The 22304-nt window shown below is 39.9% G+C and overlaps 1 protein-coding gene across 9 annotated transcripts in view; it reads right to left on the reverse strand.

Moving 5' to 3' along the window:
* LOC109402722 (inositol 1,4,5-trisphosphate receptor) overlaps positions 1-22304 on the reverse strand; it is a 198128-nt gene that overhangs the window by 20216 nt on the left and 155608 nt on the right. For 3 of the 9 annotated variants that reach the window (XM_062853144.1, XM_062853143.1, XM_062853142.1), the window contains exons 6-11: positions 16273-16604; positions 15656-15951; positions 14958-15137; positions 5886-5945; positions 4571-5686; positions 4282-4514 (exon numbers count right to left, since the gene is read on the reverse strand). In XM_062853144.1, coding sequence (XP_062709128.1) covers positions 4282-4514; positions 4571-5686; positions 5886-5945; positions 14958-15137; positions 15656-15951; positions 16273-16604 — 2217 coding nt within the window. The remainder of the gene's footprint in view (positions 1-4281; positions 4515-4570; positions 5687-5885; positions 5946-14957; positions 15138-15655; positions 15952-16272; positions 16605-22304) is intronic. The other 6 variants (XM_062853146.1, XM_062853145.1, XM_062853148.1 and 3 more) reach the window with 6 other exon arrangements.

Genomic DNA, 22304 nt, shown 5'->3' on the forward strand with positions numbered 1-22304 from the left:
AAAACATGTTGGCAGAGATATCAGTGATACCATTTAGCACGGTATTTTGAGATATTAGTGAAAATATCGCTTATAAACTGCAACCATATTAACCCTCGAGCAGTCGCGTCTTCGACTACCTGCAGCGACGCCACGCTCACGTTGTATACCACAAGCGTGCATTTTTCATGGTGCGTGTACTCAGTACACGACGCGACCGCTCCCGGGTTAACATTCCAGTGAGCAGATTCTGATGTGATTTATTCTATACACCAGGTAAAACGTATTGATCTTGTAAATGAATTCTCAGAAATATTATTCTAAGAAGATTGATGCGTACCAGTCCTTGAGGACAAATCCTTGTTAATGAAGGTAAGGGCCGTATGAATAAAAAGAAGTAATTTTGACTTTACCTTATTTTTGGAATGAAATGGCTACTTGTTGAACAAGTGCAACATTGTAAAGACGAGTTCACTTCACTAAAATTTTCGAACATACTACAAAGAGTGCATGCGATATGAATAAAGGCAGTATTTACTACAAGTTTAGGGTAATTAGTAATGAGAGTATATTCAGGTGGGGAAAAAGAAGATATAGCTATGTATTAGTAAGGAAAGAAAAATGTAAACACTAATAGTGACGCCACTATTTCACACGCATTCTTATGGGAGCTCGCTTTGCTTGTAGTAGTGACATGTTTTGCACCAGACACGGATCTCACGCACACGAAATATCGTCTTCCCCACCTCTATTAGACTCTCATTGGGTAATTAGCCTCAAAGGTTGCTTGTGCAATGTTGTTGGGATTCCAATGAAAAACCTACGGATAATTCCAATGGAATACCGTGATTTAGGGTGAAATTGATCACTTTTCACTGTTTTTGGCTTCTTTTTTTTGAATAGATATCGATATGGTCAAACTCCATGCTTTAACCTTCCGTAACTCGCGCGGTTGACTACCTGCGTCAGCACCACGCTAATGCTGAGTACAAAAAGCGAGATTTTTTCAACGTGTTGTACAAAATACAACAGCGCGATCACTCGTGGGTTAAACATGTACGACTACGGGTTTCATCAGTCAATGATGTTGAAACTTTTACTGCAAGTCATTTTATTGCAATATAAGGGAACTTACGTATTTTCGGCAGTTTTGTTCTCTTCGTCCTAGGGGTTTTTTGAAACCTGTTGATCTCAAAGTTGGCCTCAAATCCTTCCAACCTAGCTGAGTTATATACCCTAATTTCAGGTAATTCGGCCGACAAAAGCCCCCCATGACGAAGAGAACAAACCTGCCGATAATACCCCTTGTTACTCTATATCGTTGAAAATAAAAAATCAGAAATTTTAGTTTTGGGGTGAAATTGATCAGTCAGTGCTGAAAATAAATTTTCCATCTGAATTAACCACCCCAGAATGCGAAAAGCTTTGTAAAACTTATACAAGTTTAGTACATTCCTAATAATATAAATTTCAAGTTCAAAAAATCTAAAGAAAACGCCTAAAAGAATGCAATTTCCATACTAAACAAGTCATTAATTTAGAAAAAGTATAATTTTATGCATCAATGTTCATAGAACTTTTGATGACGAAATCGGGCTTAGCGAACACTCATTCGAATATTTATTCCATGTGCGATACAGCTACGGTAACAAAAGTTTGAAAGTGTCTTTGAAATTCGCCAAACACGCCATTTCTACGAGTTTTTCCACGAATTCATCACAGGTTTTTTCTTCCTGGAGGTTCCTTTTTCTGGATTGTTCCAGGAGTTTCTCCCAAGTTTTCAATCTGAGTTAATTCCGAGATTTTTTCGGTGTTTTTTTTCAGAATTATGAGAGTTGTTCCTGGGATTTTTACTAGAGTTCCTTCCAGGATTCAGCTGGAATTAGCTGGTAGTGCAGCCTGGACACTATTGTCCTTCTGACTTCAGCTAGATTTATTGTACGTACCTCTACCGAGCGTCTTGTTCATCAAGGAGGTGCGGCTCAAACAGCGTCTGTTCTGGCATCCAGCGGCTGAGTATGACCCGAAAGCTATACTTAAGGTGGCTGCCTTACCACTGTGGATAGGAAACCTTGGGCCAACAACCTACTGTTCCCGACACCAAAAACCGTTACAAAAACCGAAAAGGAAGTAAAAAGTCCTTCCAAGGTGTTTACCAGAATTTTTCACGAGGTTTCTGCAGGAGTACCTCGCGCGATTTCTTCCAGAGGTTTTTCTTCTATAGTTGCAGTGTTTATCGCTGGATTCCTTCTGATCCTCCAAAATGTATCCAATCTTTCTCCCGGAATTTCTCTTAAAAGATTTCCGGGATGGCTTTTTAACAGTTTCTCCCAAGGTGCGAAATGACTGCAGATTTTTTTCCACCGATTTTTTCCAAAGAGTTTTCCAGAATTTCTTTTGAAGTTTCTCGTGGAATTTCGTGAGATCCCTGGAGGTGTTCCGAAGAATAAACTCTTGGAAAAATATCTACAAGAATTCTAAGGGCAGTTCTAGAGAATTCAGAGAGTAATTTGGGGAAAATCGCTAATTAAGTCTAAGAAGAATCACTGCAAGAAATTCTGGAAACAACTACGAAGATAAGCCTGGAAAAACCTTTGTAAGAAGCCGTAGGAAGAATTCTTGAGATTTATCAGCAAAAGCACCTGCAGAAATTCCGCAAAGGAACTCCGAAATCCAGACAACACAATATACGCCTTTGTGTTGTCTGGATTTCGGAGTTCCTATTGCATAAGATGACAAAGTGGCGGCCGTATGCGTACATGCTTTCATTTAGCCGCGCGTAAAATACACGTAGATTGTCTCCACCATGTTATCTTATACGGCATCTTATACGATCACTGGTTGACTGGGAAGAAACACTGGAAAAATCTTGGGAGAACTTCCAGGATAAATCCTGCTGTCCTGAGAGACATCCCTGGAGCAACACCTGCATAAATTTTGAAAAAAAAAATCATGGGTAAATGTATGTAACAACTCCAGGAGCAACTGTTGGAGAAATCCAAAAAGTAACACCCAAAATATCCGGGCAAAATCAGTCCTTGGAAAAATCTAAGGAAAATCACCGTAAGAAATCCTGGAACAACTACAAGAAACCTCTGAAAGAAACCGTGGATAGAACTCCATGAGAAATATCAGCAAAAGCTACGAAAGAAATTCCAAAAAGGAACTCCGGATAAAAACCCCTAAAAAATCATGGGAGAAAGTCCAGTATAAAATTCTGAAACCAACCCGGAACCAACAACATTAGGAATTCTGTAATGGAAGTCCTAGGTGAAACTCCTGTGGAAATCCCTGGAAAAACCCTATGGAAGAGGAAGAACTTTGGAAAAATTCCGCGGGGAACTCTGGGCGCAATACATTTTAGAAAACATCCTGAAGGGACCTTTGGGAGAAATTACGGGACATCTCAAGAAGAACACCGGAAGAGTTTTCAAAAAAAATATTCTAAAGGACCTCAAGAGAAACTGTAAGAGAAATTCCACAACAACGTCTTAAAAGTAATATCCTGAGGAAAACTCCTGTAGGGACCCAGGGAGATATCTCACAAAATTTTTTTTTTGATCCAACGAACGATGAACTCCGAGTCCCTCGCAATGCTGAGATAACCTAAGGAAATTAACCCTTATGTGGCCGGCAGGGTACCCGGGTACCCAGTGCCCATTTAAAATACACGGTTTAGAACAAAGCAAAAAGTTTGCCGGCCACATAACGGTTAAAGACAATTACACCGTCTTCGGCCAGAGGCCGCACAGACTGTACATTATTATTAACATAAGACAACGGGCAACACATACAACGCCCAGTGGCCCAGTGGAGAGTTTTCCGTTTGACGAAAAGTTTTCCCCGACTGAGGCGGGAATCAAACCCACACTCCGAGGCTTACGAGACATCTGAACGACTGGTGCCGGTGCTTGGCCATGAATTCAGAATTGCTGTAAGATTTTAAAGAAGGAATCCTGGAAATTTTGGTGCTCTGCTGCTGTTCCTCTAGTTAGTACGGTTATCCAGGTTTCTTCTTGATTTAACTTGCTTTTCAAATAATCCTTTGAAGAAATGATCAATATTCGTAAACTTTTCTTATTACATAATACCTGCAATGTAGTGAACTTTATGTACTTTATTTCTATGTTAAAACTACAAGTAGTAAGTTCGCTACTATTAATATATGAGACCCAATAACACACAGGATTCTGGGCGGATATGGATTAGGTACGCAATTGTAGAAACTAGGAAAAATTTTAGGGTATTCAAAATCACAAAAAATATAGCTTAAATCATAAATTAATTGACAATATTACTCACCCCCGGATTAAGGAACAGATCAAGCTGTTTATGTAGCAAGATTTGATTCTGTTGATTTCCCAAGCAGAAGTTCTGTAGAAACTCGTGAGCCAATCGCATAAGTTCGTTCATCCGATAATCATCCTTCTCATCGTATGGAATTTGCAGCAGATCTAGAACAACGGTATGAACTCCCACGTTACGCAGCAATCGCTGTTCGTGTTTCCTTGGCTTGACGACTTCACCGGGACCTGCTTGAAGAATGATACAGTTTAAAACAAACTTGGGGAGTCTATTATTTGGAAGTTACCTGTTGTGATACACAATTTGTTCATCCTAATGAGAATCTGCTGAATTTTCTTGTATTCAGCTGCTTGTTCTGGATTCAACTCTGGACCCTGATCGAAGTTCAGTTGAGATTCCTGCTTTACCAGCTCGGGTTTCGGTTTCACACCAGAAGTCGCGGTATCCTTCTCCGGTTTCTGTCCATCGCCAGCCTCTCCACCTTCACCAGCTTGTTGCAGCTCATCGGATTGTTTTGATTTGTACACCCACAGTTCGGACTTTTCAACGCTCTGCCGGAGCACGTCGAGATCGGATTTGATCTGCTTGTACGATTCCACATCGCTGTCCGATACCAGTAGCTGTACCTGCCGGAAGGCATGCAAGACTTCTTGCCGTTGACTGAAGTGTCGGAATAGTAGATGAAGGGCTCCCGACACCAGTGCAGGATACTCGTGCATGATCAAATGCAGCAGTACCCTTAGGAATGTTCTGCCACCTTGGCCATCCAGATCCAGTGGGTTGTAGGTATCCTCGTTACAGCCGAAGATACCTTCCGCCTGAACACCGATCGACTCGAGATCTATATTCTTCTGACGAAGGTTTATGTTTTCGGTTGTAGGGGGTATCGGTTTCGCATCCGACTTAGCTTCCGGTTTCGCTTCCTGACTGGTTACTGGGGACGACTGTTTCGGAATTACTACTTCTGCAGTGGACGACTCCACAATCGTGTCCACCGTCGATGTCGACAACAGAGAGGCTGTCTCCGAAGTTGTTTCTGTGAGTGTTGGTTCCGTAGTTGGGGTAACGACAGCGGGAACCGGAGGAACAACGGGTTGAGCTACTGGCGTAGTCGGTTGAGTCTGTTGACTACTCGCCGTTTGCTCGTTCTCGTCGAACTCTCGTTTGAAAATCGATAACAAACAACTTATCCGGTAATCGAGGCGAACATCCAGGATGAACTGCAGGATTTCGATGATCTTCAGTTTAGTGTCCATCACCAGTGGATATTCTTTCATGTATTGGGAAACCGATTTCCTGTGCTGGATGTTGGGCGATACGAGAGCGGTAGAGATGGGTCCCAGGGTCAGTGAAGTCATGACGGCTCCCATGTCACCGATCCTTCTCAGTACACCACCCTCGGCTGTGGATAAAATTTTGAAGAATTTGAAATTACAAAATTGCCTTCGCAAGACTTCGTCGTGAAGATGTGCTTGTAAACGGTTGGTGCTGAATTAGTCGAAATTATAAAATGAATTCAAATTGTTCTAAAAAAGAGCCATTGTCGTGTATAGGACAACGTTCCTGCCAGGATAGTGATCGGTAACCCCCAGTAGGCTTACCTTCCGGTGGTGGTGCCTGGCACCGTTTCATCAAGCTGTGAAGTATCATTCGACGGCTTTCTAAATGTTGTTTGTGCACGATGGTGTGATGAGAGTGTATGATGTGTACAAATGTGGCGATGGCGAACACCGAGCATGAAACCAGTTAAGATGAAGATTATTCGCATTAGTAGTGTGTATTATTTTACTTCTGAACGGGACAGTATCGAATGTTCTACGGAAGGATTGTAGGAAAGACACATACCACTAAGATTGGGGCGTAGATGTTACGAAGAAAAGTTAGAAATTAGTTGTTTGAGAAGAAGGATAATTAGACATGAACCATTATAGGATAATGGATAAAACGTACTAGTAGTTTTCATTTTTTTTTTTATCTCGTTCGCCCCTTTTAGGGATATGAAAAATTTCATTCACTTTTTGTCCAAGAAAATACCTATGATATTTCGAGTCCACGTAGGGTAAAATACCGCATTAGGCTGCCGAGTGTGGAGACGTTATGTGGATGATATTTTCACAGTCGTGGATGAACGTTACTTATCCCAGGTTCTTGACGTATTGAACTCTCGGCATATTAGCATTAAATTTACGCCGGAGACCCTGATAAAAATTTCAAACAAATTCATGATAAACTATTAGCGAATAGGGAAAAACTTAAGGTAGATTCACACCTTGTAAGAAATTTGAGTTTTTCCAGGAGCGAAATTGAAGACTTCACACGGTAATTCCAATATTTGAACAAAACCTAAGCTTTACACTTAATTTCTGATTGCCTGTTTCACATTTTGGCGTTTTGTATTAGTAAATAAAAACAGTCTGCAGACTCATATTGTATGTCAACATTCTGTGTCTTCTGATTTTCAAGTTTTTCCCAGTGCGTGGCATGCATACAAAAACTATAAAATCTTCACAAAATCACGTGTAATACAGGAAATGTGTATTTTGGTTCGATTTGAACATTAAACGCGACAACTCATTTGTTTTATAGCTTCAAAACAATCATATATATGGTACTTAAAACTGCATCATATTCATTAAACAACATACAGCACAGCATTTTTTTTGTATTAAAGAGATTTCATCTCGGGACTCATGCTTTGCTTCCCTGCTCAAGGAAGACCACACAGGACCACACCTCTTTATTTTAATGCCTCAAAATATTTTCCAAAACAGTCGTAAGAAGTGTGAACTTTGAACACTTCAAAATATTCATAAAACTACGCATGATACAGGAACTTCGTTTTTTTTTTCGGACCGAAAATAATCCATGTTTTTGAAAATTGTTCGTTAATTCCTTGAAACTTCTTCGTCATTTTGTGTGGAAATTGCAATTTCTTTGAAGATTCAGCATATTTGTTTTTTTTTTTTTTCAGCATTTCTGCGGTAGTTCCATTGAAATGTCATAATCATTTTCTTCGGAAATTTGTTCTAAAACTTCAAGAAATCCTTCCAGAAATTCCTTACGCAGCTCCTTTCTAAATTTGTTTGGATTTCATTGTATTTATATTTATTGCTTCAAAAATATTATTTTGTCGGATTCGTTTTTTATTTGTTCTGAAATTTATTGAGATTTCTTTTGGCAATAGACTGTTTCAGAAATTATAAATACACTAACGATTAACTGCCATTTCAAATTGAGCACAATATCCAACAAAGTTTCTTCTAGCTCTTATAGCAAACATGCTGACGAAGCAAATAATACCAATTTTGTTGATGTTTCTGGTAAAAGTTAAAAAATACGGCTCTGTAAACTAGATGATTAAATGTTGAAGTTGCACAAAGTGGTAAAAAAATGTAGCATAGTAAATAAAAAAGAAAAAAAATCTCACAGATAAAATAGTTAATTTCCAAACACAATAAAAATTGCTGTATCGATAATAAAAGATATTTCTCGATTGGTAAGAGTAATTTTACTGCAATATGATCAAGAATCACCATTACGGGCCTTCTCAATACAATTTTTGTTTAAAATTTCTCAACAACACCAGTAAAAACAAACGTTAAGCAAACGAATATCTTAATTACTGCTTACCAGAGCGTTAATGGTTAATCATAAATTTAATCATGATTAATGATTAATGATAAAGAATAATCCAAAATCGTCAATCATAATCACAGTAAGGAAGGTTTTTTATAGTAAGGAAAAGTAGGCCGTAGTGACACAACGGCAAGTATAAAATGCAATATTATAGTGCCAAGTTGCAAAAAAATGTAATAATGACGGTAACTATGGCAACGGCGGCTAGGGGGCGTTTATAGGGACGAGCAAAGGTTGATTGCAGGGGGTTAAAAGGGGTTTCAGCGGGGTACCAGGAGATAGCAGGAGTGTTTCAAGGAGGTACCAGGAGATCTCAGGAACGTTTAAGGCGATTTTAGAATCCCCTCAGGGAGCCTCAGGGATTCTAGGAAGTCTCAGGAGTGCTTCAGGTGGCCTTAGAGGGATCTAGGGAAGTTCTAACGGGTCTCAGGGCCGTTTCTGGGGCATTCCATGGGGAACCACGGCGCACCAGAAGGTCTTAGGGACATTATAACCTTCCTTTTGCATCACGTTGGCAGCAGCTCGCTGACGTATTGTACGGTTTGGGTCAAAAATTACCCTAATGCCAAGGGAGGGTTAAGGGAGACTCAAGGGGTCTGAAGGGGTATCATGGGTATTTCGAAGGATTCAGGGGGTTTCTGGGGGTACCTTGAGGTAAAGGTCATTTTAGGGGGTATTAGGGGCTTTCAGGGGGTCTAAAGGGCCTTAAACGCGGTCTTAGAGGCGTTTCAGGAGATCCAAAGGGGTTTCAGGGGAGTACCTGGAAGTCACGCTGGGGTTATGATATTTGGAGCAGGTCTTAGGGGCATTTCCGGGGTCATTTCAGGAAATATCAGAGGATTTTCGGCGGGTTTCAGAGGTGGTTTCATGGGGATTTCGGAGGCATTTCAAGAAGTTTCAGAGGTTTTGCGGTGGGCTTCAAAGGCATTACGCAGGCGCTATCGGGGGTTTCGGAGTGTCTCAGGTGCGTTACATGAGGCTGACGGGGTTTTCAGGGCATTTCAGGAAATTTCAGATTATTTTTTGCGAGTTTGGAGGCGTTACGGAAATGTTTTCGATGTAGGTCTCAGGTGCGTTACGTGCAAAGGTTCGCGGGCGTTTTAGGTGCTTCGGGGGGTCTCTGATGCGTTACATGTAGTCCGAGGGGATTTTATGCGATTTCTGATGATTTTTTGACGAGTTTTAGAGTCGTTACGTAGGCGTTTTCGGTGGTTCCGGGCGGTCTCAGGTGAATTACGTGGGGTCCGTGGGGGTGTCAGGCGGATTTGAGATGCGTTTCATAAAATGTCAGAGGATTTTCAGAAACCTCTTAACGAAACCTCTTGAAACGCCCCGGAAATGCCTTGAAACACCCCTGTAACTTACATAAGCTCATTGAAACACCCTTGAATTCCCTTAATTCCGTTTTAAATGCCCCTGAAACCCCAAAATGTTCCTGAAACTCCCCTGATATGACCCTATCTGAAATGCTTCGAAACGCCCTTGAAACCTCCGTAATCCCATTGAAACGCCCTTTAAATAATCATTATCAATTTGAATAAACCCTTAAACCTCTTTGAACGCCTCTGAAACACTTTGAAATGTTCTTTATTTAGCACCCATAGTCGCCTACAAGAATACCAAAGGTTTTGATAATTGAATACTCACTGCGTCACCTAGTGGCAAAAATCGAAAACTTGAAATATCTGCATTATGTTTGGTCAAGACTTCCCATACAAACTTCAAGCTCGTTAAGCACCCCTTAGACTTAACCGATTTCGCTCAAATTTTGAACGTAGCTTCTGGGAGTCTAAAACAACTGATTCAGTAGGTAAGACTCGGTAATTTTAGATTTTTTTGTTTGTCATATACGTGTGGGCCACCCGGCCACTCTAGTGATGACTGAAGAACAAAAAGGGTGTCGCAAAAATACGCAGGGCTACAAAGATCATCGTAGGGACACCTACAATACCTGCAATCAATACAAATACCTCGGTTTTCCGTCACTTGACTTTTGCCACACAGCGATCAAGCTGGAGCTGCAGAACAAGTTCTTGCATCGTGCCAACTGTATTATGAGGAGCTTCCGTTCAGCCGGCAACAAAGATTAGGCGAGCAACACTTATACTGTGCCACTGTTAACTTACAACAGCGTTGAGGTGGTAGATTGGACCAAGACTGACCTCGAGACGCTAGAACGAGCAGTACGAGTGGCGTTCATCAAGCACCGAATGTGCCACCCAAAGTTGTTTATCGAGAGAGTCACTCTGCCATGCGCAGTGGGAGGAAGAGGCGTCACCGTTAGCAAGGCACTCCAGTGTCTCCCAGATCCAGCAGCTGCGGGCAGATTTCGTAGAAAGCCAAAACCGTCACGATATGTACCGCACTTTATGTAAAGCTGACCACGGTTACAGTATCCTGCATCTGGCGCAGGAAGATTACCAGATAAACTGCGACATCAAAACTGTCGACGAGATGATAACGTAACGTAGGAACAGAAGGAGTTGCACTGGGATGCATCCCCATCAACTGGAACTCTAACAAATCGATAAGGCGGCGTCGTATGGCTGCATCGTAGTTACCTCATCTCAGAAACAGAAGGTTTCATGGTGGCCATCCAAAACCGGTTAATGGCAACGAAGAATTACCGGCGATACGTATTGCATGAAGATGTGGAAGAGCGCTGTAGGAAGTGAAACGATCAAACATAAAGATCAACCTACATTGATCGTCACAATGACGATGTCAAGATTGTTCACTAACAGCTTAAAATACAACTTGGTCGACAAAGATTTGCATCCTACTAAAAGTACCAGCCGGACCAGCCTCAGGAAAATAGTTGCATACAGCTGTACCAGGATCGCGAAATCATTACGGATGCGGACATCCTCATTCGTGCCAATAGAGACTCAATATTGTAGTTTACGACAAAATGATGAAGTGTGTAGCCTTCATCGATATCGCTGTACCGTTAGACCATATAGTTCCATATTGTGGATGCCCTCAAGGGAGAGTCTTTGCCATTGAGGCAACTCAATAATAGCGGTTTTCCTACTTATGGTTTTGCCGACGACTACCTAACATTGTTAGTCGGTATGTGCATCAGCACCCTTTTCGACCTGATGCAAAATGCTCTTCAGGTAGTTGAGGGTTGGTGTCGCCAATATGGCCTTGAGGTAAATCCGAGTAAAACATCTGTTGTTCTTTTGACGGAAAAGTGAAACGGTAATGGCGTTCGACCTTTACGTCTCTTTGATTCTGAAATCAATGTGACTGAACAGGTAAAGTACGTTGGAGTCATTCTTGATTCCAGGCTTTCCTGGACACCTCAGGTTGAGTTCAGAATCAAGAAAGCTTGTATGGCCTTCGGGCAGTGCCGGCGTACTTTTGGTACAACTTGGGGGTTAAAACACAAGTATATCAAATGGATTTACACAACTGTTGTTCGGCCAATATTGGCCTATGGATGTCTTGTGTGGTGGCAAAAGGGCGAAGTCAGAACGGTCCAATCAACGTTAGGCCATCTCCATAAGATGTGCTTAATGGCGATGTCTGGAGCGTTCTCTTCAACTCCTACGGCAGCGCTCGAAGTTCTCTTTGACGTTGCCTCACTACACATTCATCTCAAACAAGAAGCACTTTCTGGCACTTACCGCCTATGGGTACTCGGTTTTCTAGAGAAAACTCCTGTGAACCGCAGTTCAACACACGCCTCGTTGTTTCCTTGCTCCAAGTGATCTTACAATTGCTTGTAATTTTCCATATAGGAAATTTTCCACAAATTTCCCTTCCCGGGAAGAGTGGACATCTGGGTATCTGGAGAGAAGTATTTCAGACGGCATCGTATGTTACACTGATGGCTCCCTTCTCGAAGGTCGAGCAGGTGCTGGTGTTTATTCTCGTGAGCTAAGGCTATATCAGTCTTACAAACTTGGTAGGCACTGCACCGTTTTTCAGGCCGAAATCTTTGCTCTTATGTGCGGAATGCAATCAGCACTGCAGCAGCACGTAATGGGCAAAGTAATATACTTCTGTTCAGATAGCCAGGCTGCTATTAAAGCACTTGCTTTGGCCAACTCCAGGTCGAAGATAGTTATCGCTTGTCGAACTCAAATCGAGGAGCTGAATTCAGCAAACGCCGTTCACCTTCTATGGGTACCTGGTCATTCTTCCATCGCTGGAAATGAATTGGCTGATGAGTTAGCTCGCACTGCAGCATCACATGACTTCATTGGCCCTGAGCCAGCTATTCCGGTATCCAAGTATTGGGTAAAGCTTCAGATTGACACTTGGGCTGCCACTCAACACAAACAATACTGGAACAGTTTGGAGTCATTCCGTCAAACAAAATTGTATTGTACTGAGCCATCTCTAGGGGTTTTGATATTTATTTATTTATTTATTTATTTATTATTAACATCAACAGACATCTTATGCCCCAATGATGGCCTCTTATAACTAATACATAACTATAAAAACTAAAAACAAAACTGCATTTAAAATACAAGACAAAACAGGAACAAAAATGCGCAAAAGTCAAATACCGTAACAAAAAAAACATATAAAATCACAGTTCGTTATTGTTCGTTGCAAAGTATTTAACAAATTTGCCAAAGCAGAATGGCAGCATGCTGGTCAAAGCATTGACTGGCCACTGCTGACTCAGCTATCACATGGCGAATATTCAGCAAGCTGATTCATTTGCCTGTGATAGCTGTGAATCTGATTATGGAACTTCGTATCATTTAAAACTGTCCAGTTTTTGCGCAACTGCGTTTCCGAGTACTCGGAAAACACTTATTAGTTGAAACTGACTTCAGAAACCTGAATCTTCAGGACGTTAGTTAGCCAGTTCCTGAATCATCACCACTGAGAGTACATCCACATGCAGATTTATTAGGAGTTTAAGTAAAACCGGCTAATCAGATTCACAGAGCTTACTCCCCTTTTGTATGCAGATTGCCAGGAGTACGTGAAAGTTTCCATTAGTTTTGCTGAGAAATGCCTAAGTACTATAGGGTTTTGGACCCCATTCTCGGCACTACAGGTGAACAAAATTGTGCATTACCTAAATTCACAACGAAACGACTGTTTTCGTCCACTTCTATCTGAATCAGATACCTTATTGCTTGAACTTGTTGTTAACAGTGATTGTAGTGAAGATTTTCTGCCGGAAAGTTGATTTTGCACGAGTTTACTGCATCTAGTCCAGGGCCAATTCCCGCACCAGTGCCGAACTTCCAGCAAAATCAAATGGGAAATCACTTCGGCACCCATCTTTGTGCTGACGAAGTGCACTCGTCTGCGTGCAATAGCTGTTTTGAGCACTTGTACGGCTTACATGTAAACGTGTATGGAAATGTATCGAGAGATGATTACCTACGGAAGTGCGTTTGGAAAGTATGCGACAAGTGATAGTTTGATTTGTTTTGCTGTAAGGTGCCGGGAATTGACGGTGATGCCCAAGTAGTTCGAAACCTCAATAATACCGTCATTTGGGGGCAAATCGACCAATGGTGTGAAGTTGATCACTATGAGATCCACGTCCTGGTTAATTAAGAACCATTTATTATAATGAGAATATTTCGGCACCTACATTTCAAAAGGGCGTAACTGCATTTCAAAACAGTACCTTCTTTTGAAGCTGTGGATCGTATTTCATATTTCCCATGAAATCCATCCCCACTATCAGAAAGAGGGGGATTTTAGCTTTCTTTTAGTGCTTATAGATTGTACAAAAGATTGAACATACGATCCACAGCTTTGAGAGAAGGCATTATTTCAAAAAGCAGTTACGCCCTTTTGAAATGTTGGTGCCGATTTATATTGCAGTAATAACCTTATTTGATTTTACTTGCCTCAAGTCAACATTTTGGTCAATTTGTAACATATGCTGATTTCGGTTATGAAAATATCCATGAACAGAATCACATAAGCACTACTTTAAATTTTCGTAAAGCTTACTGAGATACTTCGACAACATATATCGATAACTATGTTGATATTTTGTTGGAAACACATTTGATAAACATTTTCAAATACATGTTATTGGATAAGTTGTATTATAATGCTGTTAAAATTTTATCAAAGCCTCTCATTTTTTTGTTTCAATTAAAAAAAATCTGTCAAAATTTTATATTTTTTCATTATTACGGGATAAGTTTTTGTTTATCAAACTTTGTTACAATAATCATTGTAACAAAGTGGCACAACCCGTTATAATTGTGTTTTGCGGTTGTGGTCGTGCGGAATGATGTACAATTCGTCTTTACCCTATACTGTCTCTCTTCGCATGTCAGTCCCATGTTGTTTTTCAAAGTACAAAAGATATACTATAAAATGTATTCACTTCATGCGTACCCTTCAAGTGGCATATTGAGCTATTAAATGAGGCAGGAAAGATATCAAATTTGTTTCAAATGATCTCGTGAGTCAAAAAAATATGAAACGACATGGGACTGACATGCGAAGAGGGGCAGTATGGGAGCTTGCACAGTGACGTCACTTTTTATCTCCTTCTCTTTCTCTCCTACGGCGTCGTCCCATATCCGAGTAAACATTGCCCACAAAATTTTGAGGGCAATGTTTACTTTTTGTATGAGAATTTGCGAGGTTATGTTTTTAGTGCAAGCCTCTATATCGGTGTATATAGTGGAAGTGTCTTGTAAATAAAAAAAAACCTGCTTGAGATACAAAATAACATAAAAAATCAAGGTAGAGTAAAACAATTAAATTCTAAGAATATAAAAGTTAACTATTTAATTTGCTTTGAGAACAAACTGAATAGAACATATTGATATAATTTAGTAATGGTTGTTTCATATAGCTATCTTGTATGCATCGCTAAGAGGAAAACAATCAATATAACTACTATAACAGTGTGTGCTCTACTGTGTAACGAACAAACCAGGTAAAATGCATAGAATAACGATAAACGGAAAACAACATCCGGACTAATCAGGCTACCGGCTGCTAGCAATAGAAAGGTGTAAACGACAACCATCATCGTTGTAGCCAGTGTGAACAGAACGACACCGGTCCCTACTTCAGACACTTACCGTTGGCGGCCTCCGAGAGACTGTCGGCACGATCTTTCGCTTTGCTAGCTTCAACCGCAGCCAGCACAGCCACAGTGGAAGCGGAACGGTTTAACTTTTTGCTAATTGGTTCACCTGTGCTTTCCTTCCGGGATGTTGTCGATGGTGACGACGTTGTTGGTCCTCCATCCTCGGTCGCTGCTATTCCATGTTAGTGTTTTTTTTGCATGTTTTTTTTATCCAAGCGCAATCAAATGATGTTGCGAATGGTTTTTTGTTTTTGCGAAATTGAACATAAGAGAAAGTTTCGATTTTGCTATTCAACATCATCAAGTACTATTAGAACGGAAACTTTTTTTATCGAACTCAATTGAAAACCACAAAACAAACAGGTATCGGGCAAGGAAGAGAATTCTAAAATTAAAACAATAACGAACAAAAGGATAGCAAGAAAGTTTAAAGGAGATAGGCGGACGCGCAAAGCGTTTCAAATTTTGCACAGGCTTTTTAGAAAGCTTCATTCACATTCGTTCGGAGGAACATAGAGGAAAAGAACAAACAGGTAAAGCTTCTACCAATCACCTAAGCCGAATTGAAATTAGCGACCGCTAATAGATATGTATTTTTAGATTTCTGGAAGGATGGGGGTGAATTTTTACTAACTACCATATCATGGATGGGGTAAATTTACCTAATAAAGCAATGATAAAGCTACTTACAGTCAATGTGCCCCGTCGGAAGACTTCCATCCGCGTCGCTATTCGAAACGCAGTCCAGAATGTTCAGAAGTGTCTTCGTAAGCCGCAGCAGATCACTGAAGCTGTAGAACCCGAAGTAGATGAGATCACGGGCTAGCTTGACCACCTCGAACGTGAGCTTATTTTGGTCCTGATCGGCGAACCACATTTTTGAAACCACGTGATTGCACAGGTAGTCCTCGACGAAAGCAATGGTTTTGTTGAACCGGGCTCGAACAGCCTCCTTGTTGCTGTCCGGTTGCTTCTCGATGTCGTAGCTAGTGGGGTGGAGTAGAAAATCATGAAGTATTTTATTAAATGTATCCATAAGATACATTAGAGTCTCCTTTAAGACGCTGCCAGCCCTTCAAGCCCACAGAAATTTCTCAGCTACTTTGCATCCAATTCAGCTGATTTTGGTTATTATAGGCCGTACTATAAGCTTGTCTCATACTGAACAAAAACTGCATAGATTTGAATACAACATGGGAATTGCGATGAGCGCAAAGTGGTGAAAGCGTCTTATAGGAGAAACGACTGCAAAATCGTTTTATAATTTAAAATTGAATCACTGCTGAAAAAGAAAAAAATAAACTTACTCGTTGATTGACATAACGGAAGGAATCTCCGACCACAGCCGGGCATATTTGACCGGCGTCACCGGTTCCTGTGGGTCACGGTCTACGTGCAAGTGGAGCATCAGCCGGCAGAACGATGCCCGCATATCGTACGGAATGGTTTTGTCCGACATACACCGCAGTATCAGGTCGATGTCCAGATGTGGCGAAAGGTTGTTCAGTGCCAGATACTGCCGGTTCAGACACATGTTGGAAAACAGATTCAACTGATGGCGGTAGTATTCCATGATGGCAATGTCGTTCGTTCGACCGATTTTCAGTCCTTGTGCCAGCCGACTCATGGATTTCGATTGCTGTAATGGACATTAAATATTAAAAGTGGGCACATTCCCGTAGTCAGTGGGTGGGTCAGTCAAACAGGAATACATAAAAAAGGTGAAAGCAACCAGGTGTATTGAAAATGATTTATATCATGAATGAATAATCAGTTGACTTTGGTGCGTTTCAGGTAGATCAAATTCAACTTACTCGATGAATACCAAAAAATTTAGCAACACTTATTGATAGTATTAACTAATTAACGCCCGAATTATACCACAAGATCATTAGGATTCACGAAAACGAAAATAGTTATTTATGTGACGAGTTGCAAAAAGTTGATTTTTTCAGCACGAGTCGTACATACAAAATTTTATGCAATGATTTTTTTCATAATGCAACTCATTTGAGTTGCATAATGTTCATAATGCAACTCAAATGAATTGCATTATGAACATTATGCAACTATTTTTCATTATGCAACTCATTTCAGTTGCATTATGAACCGATACGGAAAAAATGGCCATTATGATACTGAAATGAGTAGTATAAAATAGAAATTATGACACTGAATTGCATAAATGTAATTTCTGGTCAAATTTCTTTGCAATACACTGCAGGGCATACTCACGTGAAACTTTGAAACAGTTTGAAAAATCGATAATTTCTGTAAGTTTTGTGAATCATCCGTATATGACTGATGATGAATGATGATGCAATGCATTTTTGAATGATCCACAAAGCTGTTTTTTTTAATGAAAACACCACTTCCTTATTTACTGGAACACGCTTCAAGTGAAACAAAGCCTGTCTCGAAGCCTGTATCTCAACAGAAAACCCCAAAAATATTTCCTGAGTTAGTCCTTGTAGAAATCCCTGGAGCAATCACAGGAATCCAAGAAATTTGGAGGAACTCCTGGATGGTACCTAGAATTTATACAGATATTATAGTTGGAATACTATATGCATTAACAGCCACTAGCGTAAACTGCTTTTTATTTTATCTCACTGATTATATCCTTGATAAACAGAGAAAAGTGTTTAGAAGACCCAGGTGCGGATTAAGGATTGTGGTGGCCCGGTGCCCGAACGAATGTGGAGGCCCCTCGGAGAGATGAGCAAACAATATTTTCTAGCCCTGGCCCTCGCGGCCCCCCTTAGATCCGGCCCTGAAAAGAGCGAATAGAAAACAAGAATAAGTTGCATACGCTAGTGATTACATACAACTTAGATTCCTTCAAAAACTCTTACTGTGATTCTCTCATGGATTTCTACATGTGATGAGGGGTGGAATTGTTTTCGGCACGAATACACAAAAAATGAAAGCAGCTTCCATAGGCGTAAATTCAATGCTGTAAATACATTATTTATTATGTTAAAAACTATTGAAATAATACTGAAAGCTATCTTACATTTTGCTATTATTACTCGCACTACTTCCACCGCTTACCACAACAATTTACTTTCTGCTTCGGCATTGAACCATATTGCCTGTTTCACCAAACTCAAATCTTTCCCAACAACATGGATTACTTTGAAAATATTTTAAGAATTTTCCACCAGGAAGTTTTGCTGGGATTCGTCGAGCAACTTTTAAAAATAAATACTTCAGAAATCCCAGCTAAAAATGCTTGACAAATCTCAGTAAGAATTCCTCGAGAAATCGTAGTGGGAATATCTGCTGAAACTATAACAGAAATTCCTAAGATTCCTTGAAAACATCTCTGAAATAATCGCAAGAATAATTTCTATAGGAATCATTAGAGATATCTCTGGAGGAATTCATGGAAAAATCACAAATAGGATATATAGGAATCCTAGGAAAAGCCTCTGAAGCAATTTCAACAAGAATTTATAGAAGAATCCCATCCGGCTTTTATGGAGAAATTCTAAGAATGTTTCTTCAAATATTTGCTTCCAGAAATGCTTCCAGGAATGCCTGATAGGATTCTTTAGAAATTCCTGCTGGGTATGCAAGGGGTCCTCCAGCAGTTTCTCCTGGGATTCCTCCTGGGAGTATACTTGATGTTCCTCCCTGAATTCCTCCTGTGATTTGTTCTTCATTTATTCCTCCAGGAATTTTTCCGAAAATTTCCTATAATGATTTCTCCAAGGATGTCTTCAGATTCAAGGACACTTTCAGATGAAATCCTCCATGGAGTCCTCCACAAATTTCTTCTGTGGTTCCTTTAGAGATTTTTCCAATGTTGTGGAGTGTGGAGCGGACCTGGTGTGATGGTTTGAAAATGTGACTATCACGCCGAGGACCTGGGATCGAATCCCACTCCTGAAAAACTCACAAAATGTGAGTTCTTCCTTCGGAAGGGAAATAAAGCGTGGGTCCCGAGATGAACTAGCCTAAGGCTAAAAATGTCGTTAATACAGTTAAACAAAAGGAGATTTTTCCAAGGATTTCTCCAGAACTTCCTCTAGGGATTTCTCTTGAATAATGTTCTGGTATCACAAACAGGGATGGGATCATGCATTTGCAATCAGTTACATTCACTTACTGTTAAGTCGCTTTAGAAACTTCGTAGCAAAAATCAATGTATGAACATTTGTTCATTTCCTTTTTACCTGAAACATTGTAGAACAATGCGCAGCATTGAAAAAAGAATAGACTCGAAAATAAAAGTGTTCCGATATTGCTAAAATTCGGTTGGAATGATTAAAACTGGAAATGTTCTTTAAGTGGTTTTTGAACTGCATTTTTTTTTTAATATTTCAAGTTTTGTGCTAATACGTATGGAATGACCATGCGTCTCCATCACTTAAAAATGCCGTTTATTATTACTTTTTTATTTATACATATTATATAGCCATGTGCTACTGGATGAACTCTTGTTAGTTAAAAGATTCCAACGAATTTGCCTGCTGCAGAGTGATAATCCTCCAAGAATTGTTTCAGACAATCCTTCAGAAGTTCCTTTTGAATTCCTCCATAAATTCCTTCTGGTTTTCTTGCGGAAGTTCCCTCTCAGATATCACCTAGAGTTCTTTCTAAGATTCATTCAGGTGATTCTTCAGGAATTCCTCCAGGAGTGCCTTCAGAGATTGATCTATGAGCTTTTTCTAAGATTTCCCCAGAGGTTCCTTCGATGGACCCTTAGGACTTCGTGCTGAAACTACTTCAGTAGTTTCTCCTGGTGTTCTTTCAAGAATTATTTCTGGGATTCCACAAGAAGTTTCTTTTTGGATTTGTCAAGAAGTTCCTTAGGACTTCATTTTTTAGGAATTCTTGCAGAAGTTCCTTCTGGGAATTCTTCAAAAGTTTCTTCTGTGATTTCTGAAGGAGTTTTTTTTTTAATTTCTCAAGGAGTTTTGTGAAGTCTTTCGAAGATTCCCTCAGGAGTTCCTAGACGGATACCACCGGGAGTTCCTTTTAGGATTCCTCCAAGATTTTCCAAGGTTGATTAGAAGTTGCTTCTAGGATTTAACCAAGAGTTTATTCAAAGATTTCTCTTTCTGGGAATTTTAACCGTGATATCTTCCGGTCTCCAGAAGTACCTTCTCGCTCCTTCCTTTTATGGTTTCTTTAAGAGCCTTCTGAGATTTTCAAGGAGTTTCCTGAGATTCCGGGGAAATACCCGAGTGACACTAGAAATCTCCATCGTGATTTTATATGAGTTATTAAACTGATATTTTCCAAGGAGTCTATCCAAGATTCTTTCAGAAGTTCTCTCTGCGATTCTTCCAGGAGTTTTTTTTTCTGAAATTTTTGAAGTGTCAGACATTTCTATAAAGGTTCCTTCAGGGAATGGGATTCCTTTTGGAATGTCTTTAGAAGTACTTTTACCGGAATTCCCAGAAGAAATCCTGGAGCAATTTGTATAACATGCTGGAGATATTTCATAAAAAATGGGGAATGGAATAAGAAAGCCGGGACGCGATGCCTAAGTAATTCCGGAAGAGATTATAAAAAAAAAATCAAGAATAAGTTCTAGGAGGAATCTCCCAAGAAGTTTTTTCTGGACGAATTGTTGGAATCGCTGAAAGAATGCCTGCAAGGAACTTCTTAAGAAATCCCAGAGAGAATTTCTGGAGTAAACCAGGAAAAATCCATGGGAAATTCCTGAAAGGATTCCACAAGAATCTTTTGGTGTTATCTCCGGAAAAAATCCTAAAGGAATCCCAGAAGAAAGTATGGAAGAAATTCATAAAGGAATTCAAAAAGGAGTTCCTGGAGTAATCCCAATAAGAGCTAATGAAAAAATTCTTGGTGGAACCCAGGAAAGATCTTTTGGATCAATCCCAGAAAGAACTCTTGGAAATATCTCATAAGAAACTTCTTGAGAAATCCCTGAAGGAGCTCCTTGAGGAATCCAGGAAATAAATCCTGGAAGAATCTCGGAATTTTCAAAGGAGCAATCTGAGAAGAAACTCATTGAAAAATCCCAGAAGACTCTTAAAGAAATCCTTAAAGGAAGGAATGTATTTTGGAAGAAATCACGATTGCAATCGTTAATGAATCTTTAAAGGAACACTTGGATAAATCCCAGAAGCAACTTTTGGACATTTTTGGAAAATCTTGCAGGAATCCTAAAAAGAACTCCAGGGGGTAACCGTCAAGGAACTCCTGAGGGAATCCTCTGAAGACTTTACGAAACTCCTTGAGGAATCAAATAAAAAAAGACTCATCGAGGAATCACAGTAGAAACTTTTGAAGAATTCCCAAAAGGAGCTTCTGGAGAAATTCTTAAAAAAGGAAAAAAAAAAGAAAAGGAAAGAAACTTCTTGACAAATCCAAGAAGAAACTTCTTGTGGATTCCCAGAATTTATTCCTGGAGGAACATCAGAAGAAACTGCTGGAGTAATTACAGCAGGAACTCCTGGGGGTTCCTCGAAGAAATCTTAGAAAGAACTGATAGATCAATCTCTGAATGTACTTCTGGAGGAATTCCAAAAGGAGTTGCATATTATAGTTTATTATTTTTTTCCGCAATATTTTTTCTTAAATTTAGAACTAATAATCTTTTCATTTGTGAAAAAAGATTGCAAACTGGTCAATTGGTTCGATAGTTACGATGGTCCAAAAATATAAAAAAATAAATCACGTTGTTTTTGGACCATTCTTTTTTTAAATGGCCACCCTAATGGCGAAACAAAATAAATACGGGTCTAATTATTTGTGGTTAAGATCATTCCTACCAAATTTGAGGATTTTAGGAAGTGCTCCGATAGCACTATTTTCGAGCCTATGCTTTTTTCATGGAATTGCTGAATAATGAAGTGAACAAAAGGCAGCAAACGCAACTCTCCAAACCGTGAATGTAATTTACATTCAGCGTGTGGAGAGTTGCCTTCACAGCTCGCTCACGATTTCGGTATGTGTGTGCAACCCTTATGATATTCAGTAAACTTTCAGATAAAACTTCAAGGTTAAATTCATGCATACATTGTTTAGTACATTGAGACAATAGCATGTGAATGTAAGTCTTTGTAAATGAATGATCCCATCCTTGATCACCACTAGAAATTTTTGCTGGCATTCCTCCAGCAAATTCGGCTGTAATTTATTAATGGATATCTTCAGAAATTTGGTACTCTTTCTGGGAAACCTCTTGAGATTATTTTAGAAGCTTCTGCTGGGATTTGTCTAGGGCTGCTACTGGGATTCCTCTATACATTTCTGGCAAGAACTCGTCAGGGTGTTTTTTTTTCTGTGCTATGAGATGAGCCAGCCTCGGGCTGAAAATCTCTTTCATAAAGACATCTATCCATGTTTTTTTCAGGGT

The sequence above is a fragment of the Aedes albopictus genome, chromosome 2 (genome assembly GCF_035046485.1).
Source record: "Aedes albopictus strain Foshan chromosome 2, AalbF5, whole genome shotgun sequence".
Classification (NCBI taxonomy): Eukaryota; Metazoa; Arthropoda; class Insecta; order Diptera; family Culicidae; genus Aedes; species Aedes albopictus.